This window comes from Psittacula echo (genome assembly GCF_963264785.1).
Source record: "Psittacula echo genome assembly, chromosome: 5".
In the NCBI taxonomy this organism is placed as follows: Eukaryota; Metazoa; Chordata; class Aves; order Psittaciformes; family Psittacidae; genus Psittacula; species Psittacula echo.
This window is the reverse complement of record NC_137739.1, coordinates 86,481,837-86,494,133: the sequence shown is the minus strand read 5'-3', so window position 1 is coordinate 86,494,133 and position 12,297 is coordinate 86,481,837. Positions and strand designations below refer to the sequence as shown.

Genomic DNA, 12,297 nt, shown 5'->3' with positions numbered 1-12,297 from the left:
ATGGTTTAGTGTGAGGTGTCCCTGCCCATGGCAGGGGGGTTGGAACTGGATGATCTTAAGATCCTTTCCAACCCTAACTATTCTATGATTCTGTATTAGTGATCTCTCCATTTCTTGTTTTGATTCTACAGTGTGTATGACTGGCATTTGTTTTGCTACTGTAGAATATAAACCTCAGCAAGAGGTTTTGTACTCTTAAGTATGACCAATGGCACATTGCAGACAAGTGGTTTTACAATGAAGTCTTGTTTTCCTTTGTATTTAGATCTGCTATCTATGGTACTTGTAGCTTGTGTCCTCTCTGAAAGTGATCTCAGTTGAACACACCTATTCAAATAATACTGCGACTTGGTTAGGTTTTATGCTTGAAGTGCTACAAGTGTTTAAAGCTTCTGTTTTTCCTACAGTGCGGCTACTCTAAATATTATCTAAACACCTAATGCTGTGTGTTAACAGATTCTGCAGCTGTAAGCATTGAAATGGCTCAATACTTACAAAAACTCAATTCCACATTGTTTCTCTGTGTGAAGTTTTCATTGACATCCCTTGGAACAAGTATCTTCTGGCACTCCCTGTTCACCATTTGGATAAGCCAACACTTGTCTTGCACTGAAACATGTACAGACTTTTTAGTAGCTTTTTCAGGAATGCTGTGTTGGAATATAGCATATCTCAAGACAGCAAGAATAGACCCAAAAGCAAACATCAGTTTTTAGGTGCTTCACTGCCACTTGAGACTGCAAGCAGTTCCAGCCTATCTGAGTGGGAATTGCCTTCATTTTCCAAGCGTGGTGACAAAAGATCCACTACCTGTAAAACAAGTCTATAAAAGAACTATGAGGAGCCATTTAGCTGTACGCCATCATTTGATGTAGTATCTTCTTTCTGTCATAATCTGCCTCCTGCATGTAGTAGAATGCTTTTAGGACATGCAGAGGCACTGATTTTTGGTGTTCCTGTGCCTCAGTTAATGGGGGGATTTCCTCAGTACTTTAAAAAGAAGCTGTCTTACATACAAATAGTTGACTGAGGCATTCATTGACCCTCATTTATAAATAACAGAATTGTGGGGGAAAATATGCCAAAAGGTTTGGCAAAACTGACAAGTGTAGTTATTCAATGACTTTGATATATGCAGGTAACACAGGAGGTGCTCCAAAACTTCACGGTTTGGTTGAACTCTGATGTCTTGGGCTATTTTGTTACACAAATCCTGTGTGTTTCTTGCTGAGTCAGGTTCTTGGTGTACTTTGTGATGGTGAATAAATTTGAACTGTGCTTTATAAAGAAACTTTCACCTTTGGGCAAAGTTGAACAGAGAACACTTATTCGAGAAGTGGTTTGCTGGCAGGCTTTCTGCGATGTAGCTGTAAGAGTTGCCAGGGGTTCAAGGAAAGCTTTTCAGCACTGTTTTTTACCCTGTTTACTGTGTTTGAATTGAAGTCAGATTCTTGCATTTCAAGCACTTCATCTTGAATGTCACCGTTTCAGCAGTTTGGAGGAAGAGTAGATGAATGCGGTGCTTTGGCATCAGCCTAATGCTTTGAGTTAGTCAGAACAAGCATCTGTTGTGGTGCAGGCGTCTCTACTCTCATCACCATGAAGCTGTAGGTGCTGTGCAGGTTGACGTCAGTTCTGCTTCATCCCAGCAGAGCCTTACAGGGAGTTGCTTACATTTTGCAAAAGGTGAGCTAAATCACAACATCCATCTGTGTTTTGCTCCCCTGATGAGGTGCAACAGACTTTGCGTGGAACAGGTTGCCCAAAGGATGTAGTGAATGCTCCATCCCTGGCAGTGTTCAAAGCCAGGTTGGTCAGAGCCTTGGGCGACATGGTCTAGTGTGAGGTCTCCCTGCCCATGGCAGGGGGTTGGAACTGGGTGATCTTAAGGTCCTTTCCAACCCAAATCATTCTATGATTCTATGAAGGGTGAAGAATCTGTAGTAAGCCACTGTCATGAAAATGAAGCTACCATTTCTAATGCAGTTTGAATTTATGGTAGCATCCCCAGCTCCTGTCTCAAACGTGACAGGAAGCATCAAATATGAAGTGTTTCTTAACTCTCTATGTGTGTGTATCTGCAGCGTTCTGTGTGGCAGGGAAGAGGGCATAACACTCTAAAGTGAGATCAAGTCCTGCCTGCCAGTAGATTCAATCCTAAGGTAAAAAGAAGCATCTGAGAACACCTTGATATTTGATTCTAGCTCTTACAATGTTGAAATAACACCTGCCCTCTAATAAGGTTTTAACTGAAGTGAGACCTATGCTAGTTTCCAGAGCTAAGTTTTGTGCTGTTTTCCTTACTAGTTGTATAAAAACTGACTTTAAATGCAGAAGCTATACCAGGCACATCTTCAGCAGTGCTCAGAACAAGTACAAACCTTAATTCATCCCAGCAGTCCCAAGACTGTATCATCAGCAAATCTAGTGATGCTTAGTAAATGGATGCCACATACACCCTGTATTTCACAGCACGGGGGTTTTAATGCGTAATTATTTGCAAATACCTGAGCTGTCATAAAAGAAGGGAACCATAGCAATGAGCTGATGAATATGCACTTTTACCATCAGATCTTATGCAATTGTAGATGTAACATGCTCTTTCCTCAACATGTTCCAGTACCATTTGCGTTGCTTACTGGTTTCTGTCCAAAGAAGTACTTTTTGCAGTGGATGCCATGAAGATGCAGAACTACTTTGGTGGAACCAGCTGCTTCTTGTTTTGCTTTAGGTACTTTCTTGAAACTGGAGGCATTTCCACAACCTCATCAGTCTCTGGATGACTATTAAGTAGAGGTTGGGAGTGTCTGTAGGAGCAAAAGCATGACATGAGACTGAATGAAACCAGTATCTTCTAAAATCTAGAGGCCTTAGAGTGTTTTTCTTGTGGGAAGGAAGGAATGTAATCCAGAACAGTGTCCAGTATCCATCTGTCGTGGTTTAAGCCAGTCAGCAAGTCAGCCACGCACTTTCTACTCTGCCCCCCCACCTCCCAGAGGGATGGGGAGGAGAATCGAAAGAATGTGATTCCCACGGGTTGAGATAAGAACAGTCCAGTAACTGAGGTATAACACAAATCACTGCTGCTACCACCAGTAATAATAATGATAAGAGAAATAACAAGGGAAGAGAATACGATACCACCCGCCGAAAACGAGCCCGACCGAGCAGAGAGTGCCCTTCCGGGTAACTCCCAGTTACATCCCCGGGCATGACGTGCTGTGGTATGGAATACCTCTTTGGCTAGTTTGGGTCAGGTGTCCTATCCCTGCTTCCTCCTGGCTTCCCCTCCTCCCTGGCAGAGCATGAGACTCACAAAGTCCTTGGTCAGGGTAAACATTCTGACCAGCAACTGAAAACATCGGCTTTATCAGTACTGTCCCCGGGCTGAAAGTCAAAACCACAGCACTGCACCAGCTACTAAGAAGGAGAAAAAGTGACTGCTGCTGCTGAACCCAGGACACCATCAAATTAGTTTTGTTTGGACTAGTGCATTTCTCAATGGCAAATGTAGTATTGGTACCCTTCACAACTCTGTAGGTCAGCTTTGCCGTCTTCCAGCTGTGGAAATGGCTGGCACTGTAAAAGAAAACATGTTTGATCTGGGAAGGGATGTTGTAAGTGGTGAATAATGGACCACAAGTCTGGACAGCATTGCTGGCTGGATGAGAGGAACAGGTTGCGGTTCATGAGCCACATGACTCTTGCTATAGAGAGGAGGGTAATGAAGGGTGCACCTGAGGCCAGTTCAGACTCCTCTGCTGATGTGGCTGAAAACTAATTGTTTAGTCTGTTATTTTTCAGCTGGTCTGTTTCTCAGTGAAGCTATAGGATTACAGGTAGTAGGAAAAGGGAGAATTCCCCTGCTTGGCTCCTTTTCCCTTTTGGATCAATGTAAGCAGTTCAGGAAATTGCACTTTAAATGCTATGAAGTTCTTAAGTTTGAGCACCATCGTCCTCCAGACTCATTTGTGTTGAAGGCCAAGTTGGCATTGTTTTCCCCATTTGCAGGCATGATATCATAAGATCTCCTGTAGTTTTCAATTAAGAATGTTTCCTTTGTGTCTATTTGTGTTATATAGCATTTTCTTATAGCTCTGAATGTTTTTTATTTGCTCAGTTCTCATTCTGTATTGTATTTATATTGTAAATGTATAAACTGAAGAGTATGAGGACTGATACAGTATATTCATCTTACTTTTACAAGCTGTCAAAGTGCTCTGAATGCATTGGATGTGCTGGCTTAAGTTTCCTTTGCAAACCTTGTGTGGTTGTCCAATGTAGTTGCTTATCTTTTCCATTCAAATGCAATTATTGCACCTAAAATGGAGCTAATAATAGTCTTTACTGTGAAAGTTTCTTGCAGTGGAAATCTTAAACTTTCAGAGTGAGAAAAAAAAATCAAATGTAAATAAATGTAAGGTTGGATTTAGTAGTAAAGTTTTGGTTTAAAAGATTTTATTTACACACTGCTAAGGTTATTTAGTAATAGAATCATATAAAAATATACTAATAAAATCATATAGTAATAGAATTATAGAACTGTTAACTTTGTACTAGGTTGAAGGCTTTTACTATCATTAGAAAACATTACTATCATTACTGTCATGTATCATTTGCTGGTGATAAACTGAGGTCAGATCCAGAAGTGAAAATCTAAAGAGTAAGGAAAAATACCGTGCATGCTGTTTAACGTGAGATGATTTCCTGGTGGATTGCCATAACTTTATGAATGAATTCAGTGACATTGCTATTTGATTGTTGTCACTTTGATTGCTGCTGCCAGGTCATAGTTGATATGAATCTGGTACTTGTTGCGTTGCTTTTCTGTCAGCCGGTGCATGCTGGATTGATAACATCCCACTCCAGATTCCCAAACCCTAAATTCAGACCGAACTCTCATGAGACTGTTATATCAGAAGTTCAAAACAGAAGCTGTCCCTGAACATTGTTCTGTTTCTGAATGAATGATAAACCAAGTTCCTTCATCTTTCAGAATGAAGCTTTCTAAATGGTGATGCCTGCAGAACGTTCAGCCAAAAATTGCTCCCCAGATGCAGTTTGTCACTGAAAGTAGAGCTGAAGCTTGACTTTGCCCTCAGTGACTTGTGTAGTATCATGCAAGCAGTGCGGTTTAGGAATGGGTCATAAGTGCTTTAAACACAGTAAAACTTTCCCTTGTTTTCTTTGCAAATTCATATCTCATTCACTTGTACATACCGCAGTAGCCTCCCTAGCAAATGAGGCATAACAAGTGCTACATTCAGTACATAACTCCGAGTTTGTGTGCAACCACTTCAAAGTGAGGTGGGGCCCACGGGAGGAAATATGAAACATGTATTGAAATGTGTGCATTCCAATACGTATATTGAAATATGAATATATGTAAGTAAAATGCTGTAGGCTTTAATGCTTCAATAGCGACATCAATATGGTATCAATACTGATATGGTATTTTCTGTGCTTCTCTGGATCATTGGGGGTACTTGGTATCTAGAATTATAGCAGTAGGTAGAATCATAGAATAGTTAGGGTTGGAAAGGACCTTAAGATCATCCAGTTCCAACCCCCCTGCCCATGGGCAGGGACACCTCACACTAAACCATGGCACCCAAGGCTCTGTCCAATCTGGCCTTGAACACTGCCAGGGATGGAAACAGGTACTCTTAGTAACATTTGTTACGAGAAGTTTACTTGCCTCTTATGCTCGGAAGTTGTGTGCCTGAATAAACTAAAATAGGGTTAAAATTAATGTCTGGTTTGAATTGGATTCTGAAATAACAGTGTTGTTTGAAGTACAGATTCAAGTTATGGACATACTATGATGCTGAATGAACAGAAAACCTCTGAACAGGCAAACGGTAGTTGAATGAATGTAACTTCTTACCTTTTCAACTCAATCTTTTTAGGAGAACATCTTACATGATGAGCTGTTGAAATATCTTGCAGGTGGATTCACCAATGAACTTGAGGAACCCACACGATTTGGTAATACTAATGAGACAAGAAACAACCGTTAACTACCTCAAAGAACTGGAGGTAAAGCATTAATGTTAAGTACTAACTGATTTCTGAAAATACTGATTTTTTTCCATAGGCTTTTTAGTGATAGCTTTAGATAGGGAACAGAAGTTATTATGGGCATAATTCTGCTTCAGTGAAAGGATGAATAATTCTTTAGATCTCAAGAATTTTGTGCCTTAAGTTTGCTCAACAGGTTATTATTGTCCAGGTTATCACTTGTTACCATTCCCTGTTGTTAATCCATAAATCCTAACATTTTTAAGTAAAGTTGTTTAGGTACTGGATTCTGTTGCTGTATTCCGGAAGAGTACAGAGAAGGTCACTTGTTTTTCTTCAAGCCCATTTATTGTTGAAAAAGGGTCTGAGAACACCCTTGTGAAAAGGGCTTTGATGAACTTAAACTGGTAAATATAGCATAGGCTATATTTACTTTATTTATATTGAAGTACTCCTTTCTGTGTCAGCTTTGGTTTTGTCAGATTGGCATAACTAGCTAATTGGGAAGTTAGATGAGCACCAGAGGTAGCTTTAGGTGAATGGGAGAAGTGGAAGGAAAGAGAAAAAAGTAGGACTGCCTATTATGTGATTGTATTCAGCCAGCCTTTCTCTTAGAGGTATGCTCATTTTTGTGGTAATGGGCATTTTACCTGTGGATGGAACAATAGAATCATAGAATAGTTTGGGTTGGAAAGGACCTTAAGATCATCCAGTTCCAACCCCCTGCCGTGAGCAGGGACACCTCACACTAAACCATGGCACCCAAGGCTCTGTCCAACCTGGCCTTGAACACTGCCAGGGATGGAGCATTCACAGCCTCCCTGGGCAACCCATTCCAGTGCCTCACCACCCTCACAGTAAGGAATTTCTTCCTTATATCCAATCTAAACTTCCCCTGTTTAAGTTTGAACCCGTTACCCCTTGTCCTATCACTACAGTCCCTAGGAAGAGTCCATCCCCAGCACCCTTATAAGCCCCCTTCAGATACTGGAAGGCTGCTATGAAGTCAATAGTTATAAGCTTTTCAGGACATGGGTTGTGGGCTTGGAAATTACTAATCTACAATTTGTGGCATACGGATTACTTTCAGCAGAAGTTATCGTTAAGACCTACAAGCTGCTACTCCTGTATATATCTCTGGTATTGCATAATATTGTGTAATTATGGCTTTAATTAAAAATGCAAATTTTCTTATATCACACATACAAATCCTGATGATATTTAATGAGTTTGCAATTTACAGATCTAGTGAGACTGAAATACAACTTACTGTGCTGTGACAGATCATTAGTCTGTTCGCTGCTTTTGCTAATCAATACCTATGAGCTTTATGGGGCAACAGGTAGCTCCTAAGGCACATTATAAGCTAATCTATATAAATTAGTCTCAATTCTTGCACTAACCTGCCACCTCAGTTGTACTTAGTACGCTGAGTGATTAAGAAGTTCATTTTGTTTGAAATCTCTATTATTTCCATGAGTTCCTAAACTGAAGAAGGGTCAGTTGAAAAGCTGATGTACTGTTAACAACTATTTCTTCCTTTTCTGAATGGCCTACCATGAATTTGAAATGCTATTAGCCCTCTTTTTAGGTACAGCAGGAGAGAAAACGTCCTGTTCAAGTTCTGTGTCTCTAATGAAAGTATTTATATTCCATCTAAATCAAAAAATGTCCTACAGATGTTATAAAATACAGGAAAATATTCCCAAAATTTGAAGAGAGCTTTTAGATTTTCTTCAAATGGACTTTAAGGAAAAAGTTGGACTGTTCAGCTCATAGCATCTGTAGAGTTTGTTTTCATGTGTGTACATTCTTCTTTTTGTCTTATTCCTACAGAAACAGTTAGTTGCTCAAAAGATTCATATAGAGGAAAATGAGGACAGAGACACAGGGCTGGAACAAAGGCATAATAAAGAGGATCCGGACTGCATTAAAGCCAAGGTGCCCTTGGGGGACCTAGATCTTTACGATGGCACGTACATCACCTTAGAGAGCAAAGATATCCGGTAATAAGATGCTTATATTTTAAGATGTTTACTGAACAAAAAAAGAATCAACAAAACCTCTAAAAGCAAGTAAAAAGGAAAATGCTGTCACTGCCTCTCCTTAGATGGCAATTGTTTTATTTTGTGTTAGTGTGGAATAGAAGTGAAACAACCTCTGCCGCTGATTATGAAAGGGTACAATACAGAAATGCTGTCTCCCGCAAACTGTCCATGTTAGCCGTGCCCTAAGACTTCTCCATTCTATTCCCAGGCTCCCAATCAGTTCTGCCACTGTAACTCTGAACTGATACGACCAAACATGAATTAAGCTGACGTGCATCATGTAGAAGAGGGTTGAATTTGCCAGAGTGTGCTTTGGATGTTTTCAGCTAGATACACATCTTGTAGTGGGAACTGGCTTGACTTAAATGTGAAAGAAATGCTTTTGATTACCAAGCAGTTGAACCTTCTGGTCGTATTTCATCCCTTGTGTTTAGCAAGTAAGGGATGCGTGGACAGTCAGCTTGACATTCAGCTTCACTGGCAATTCATCTTCAGGGCTGACTGGTTTGGTTTTGTAATTTTAATAATAACATAATCAGATGAGTACTTGAAGTGGGAAAAGATTAATTTTATCCAAAGATACCTTCCTTTGGGCTTCTCGCTAATACTCAGGCTTTGTTTGTTTCGGTTGAAGAGACTTCTGCATGTGTTGCCATTTGCCTGGCAGATAGATCATTAATCATAGTAGTGATACACTAGATTTACACTGATATATTTTGGAGTTTATCCAAATGGTGATGTTCTGTCTAAATTAGACAGACATTTGTTTGCTTTATCCTATAGTGGTGATATTCTGATACAACTGAAATGTGGGAAGGCATCAGACATGGTCTGATGTGCTCAAAAGCAGGGGTTTTGTAACAATCAAATCAGAGTATTGTGTCTGTCAACTGCAATACTGTCTGTTATGAACTTTAGCAGCATTTTAATCTGAAGTCTACTGTGTTACGTTGTTATGTCCTCAGCCCTGAAGACTATATAGACACAAAGTCACCGGTCCCTCCAGACCTGCAGCAGCCAGACTGTACAAAAGTTCTAGATCTTCCATACAGTATTCATGCTTTTCAGCACTTACGGGTAAGTGAGCAAATGCAAGTATGGCTTTTTTTCCCCCTATCATGAAGAGGAATAGAAAACTCTTTCTGGCAGTTCTCAGTGAAGGTTGAAAGATACTGTAATCTTTCAAGACAGTTTCAGACTTCTTTTGTGCCCTGCTTATAGGAGGACAGTTCCATCAGATACACAGGTCCTGTTTCTCTTTTGCTATTCTTGCCTCATTTTAGAGGGTGTTTTTAGGAAAATGGAGTCTTTTCTTTTCATGACACACATTTCATTAGTAAAATGGTAGCTTTCATTAGAAATACTTTGAACTTGTGAATTGTTTCAGTTGAAAGTGGAGCGTGCTGAACAGCGTCATTAAACTGTATGAAAATTGATGGTCAGAAAACTATTTGCAGGCTTGTAGGTAGCTCCTCACATACTTGACCGTCTCTTTGGTGTCTGAATGTCAAGCCCTGACCTAGAAGATGAGATAATTGTTCTTTACTAGTACAAAGTTCATCTGCTTGAGAAAGGTTACAATGGAAATGTGGTGCATTAAAAAACCTGGTTTTGTCAACAGTATCATATGAGCAAATTTTCTAATGCAGATGCAGCTGTAGTGCTTGTATCTTGGTACTTACTTTATTGTAAGTCTTTTTATCTACAAATAAGGATTTTCTTACTGACAAAACAGGAACTGAAGTATTTTAGCTCTATTCCTGGGTCCGGATGTACTTTTGAAAGGAGTATGTTTGTTGTTGCGGAAGGAAGAAAGAGATGTAGGGATGCTTTCAGAGTGTGCCTGTAATCTGACAAACATGAGTTAAGTGCTTCAGTGATCATTAGTGAAATCAATAGCTGCCAGATACATAGTGCTACCAGAAATAAATACTTCTATAGCATTCACAGGCAGAAGCTGCTTTTGGCTGCTTCTGGTATTTGCCTGTCTATAATAGTATGTATTATTCATGTGTCAAAGGTGGCATTATCCTATCAAGTCCCTAAGATCTTGATATGAAAGGATGATAGGAATGTAAAGTACCCAAGCTCTACATTTTCCTGGGGATCATGCTCGTGTGTTTATTTCTCTGCTTTTAGTTGAAGTGTTAGCAAATACCTATATTCAAGTTTTATTTTAGGGTGTCCAAGAAAGAGTTAATCTTTCCGCACCCTTGTTACCTAAAGAAGATCCAATCTTCACATACTTATCACGGAGGCTGGGAAGAAGTATAGAGGAAATAGGTCATCGTATTTATGACGGGCTAATGAAGGTACGAAACTGTAATCTTACTGTATGCCCAAAAAGAGTGCTAGAAAGGTCCTGACTGTCATCTTTAATAACCATGTATTCTGTGGTCTGTCAAACCACATTCATTGCTTTGTCAAGGTAATAAGTAAAAACTTTTAAACAAAAATGCATAAGCTTTTAAACCAAAACTTGAAGAACTAAGAAATAGTACTGAAATGTGTATAGTCTTATTAAATGCTTTCTTGCAAGATATAGGAACCCTAACTCAATGCCAGCTAAGCTGCTGCTGAGTGAATTACTGCCCCTTCATTTAATCTCATCTTGAATTTTTACCTGTTTGAAAGGCAGAAGTTTCTTTACTACATTTATATGCCAGCTCATTCTTCCTGAACGTTCACAACTATTGCCAAATGGCAGCTTTCCAAAGGAAACGGATAACTGAGCAGGTTTGGTGCTCAGCTTTCTACCCCATAGTAATTAAAGCCCTGATTAACCTTTTAATTCATGTCTTAGTACAGTTAACGTGTTTCTCTTTACTGCAGAACTCTTCTTCCTGGGTACTTTATAATATGGCTTCTTTTTACTGGCGAATAAAGAATGAGCCATACCAAGTAGTAGAATGTGCCATGCGTGCTCTTCATTTTTCTTCAAGGTAAGAATTGCCGTAAGGATTTATTTCAGATTGCTTTCCTGGTTATCCTAATTAGTTAAACAGGTTTTAGTTTCCAAGGCTGTATCCTAAGGAATAAACCATGTTACTTGTTCTTAGTCTTTATATGCTATACTAGGTACATATGTAGTTTAGACGTTTTTCCATCAAATTACGTGTTTAATATATGACGAATGAATGATTCTTAGACAGTTGGATCTTCTTTTAATATCTGTTTTTTCTTTTTCTTTTAATATTCTTCTTGTAGGCAAAATAAAGATATTGCACTGGTGAATTTGGCAAATATTCTGCACCGGGCTCACTTCTCTGCAGATGCAGCTATCGTGGTCCATGCAGCTCTGGATTACAGTGACTTCTTTACCAGCTATTACACTTTGGGAAATATATATGCAGTAAATACTATCTTTATTTTTCAAGATTTGTAGAAAACCAAATAATATTTAACCTATGTGGCTTGACTTATAAAGCTGTACTCTTTTACAGTGTCTTGTGTTTCACATGCATTTCATATCCCAGGGATATTCTCCTGCAGCCTTTCTTTAGTAGATACAGTGGTTTGAGTTTCAGAAATGATGGACTGCTTGTTACCACGAATTAAAATGTCAGTTAATGACTTCTTTAAAAATGGAATATTTTTAATGAAATATCACCAAACTATGGCTAATTCTTTCTGTCTCTCTCCTTCTTCAGATGCTTGGAGAGTACAACCACTCAGTCCTGTGTTATGATCATGCTCTACAAGCCAAACCAGGGTTTGAGCAAGCAGTAAAAAGGAAGCATGCTGTCCTATGTCAGCAAAAACTTGAGCAAAAACTGGAAGCCCAGCATAGGTAACTAGAGAAGCATCCTACTTGCAGTTCGTACAGTCTTACTTTCATTGTTCTATTGGAGCGGTTATTTACATTTCAAATAAAATAATGATTTTCAACTGGATCTCTTTGTGCAATAAGATTATGCATAAGAAATGTGCAACACTGTAGGAAAAGCTGATACTTTAAAAAGCCTTCAAAGTAAATCTTTTCTGCTGTTGAATTTTCAAGATCACTTCAGCGAACATTAAATGAATTGAAGGAATATCAGAAGCAGCATGACCATTACCTTAGGCAACAAGATGTCTTAGACAAGTACAAGCTTATCCAGGAGGAACAAATCTTGAGGAACATCATTCACGAGACACAGATGGCAAAAGAAGCTCAATTAGGTACAACTTTTTAGAGTTCATGCTCATTACAGCAATGAAGAATTGCACATACTCAGATTAATGTCAG

At 39.2% G+C, this 12,297-nt stretch overlaps 1 protein-coding gene across 4 annotated transcripts in view; it reads left to right on the top strand.

The window, feature by feature from the left end:
• Positions 1-12,297, top strand: part of TTC17 (tetratricopeptide repeat domain 17) — a gene marked incomplete at its 5' end in the record, with an annotated part of 60,906 nt that overhangs the window by 9,374 nt on the left and 39,235 nt on the right. For all 4 annotated transcript variants that reach the window (XR_013956989.1, XM_080619079.1, XM_080619078.1 and 1 more), the window contains 8 exons: positions 5,950-6,039; positions 7,858-8,027; positions 9,035-9,146; positions 10,250-10,381; positions 10,902-11,011; positions 11,277-11,421; positions 11,720-11,859; positions 12,070-12,230. Coding sequence is in view for 3 of the 4 variants with exons in the window: in XM_080619079.1 (XP_080475205.1) it covers positions 5,950-6,039; positions 7,858-8,027; positions 9,035-9,146; positions 10,250-10,381; positions 10,902-11,011; positions 11,277-11,421; positions 11,720-11,859; positions 12,070-12,230 (1,060 nt within the window). The remainder of the gene's footprint in view (positions 1-5,949; positions 6,040-7,857; positions 8,028-9,034; positions 9,147-10,249; positions 10,382-10,901; positions 11,012-11,276; positions 11,422-11,719; positions 11,860-12,069; positions 12,231-12,297) is intronic.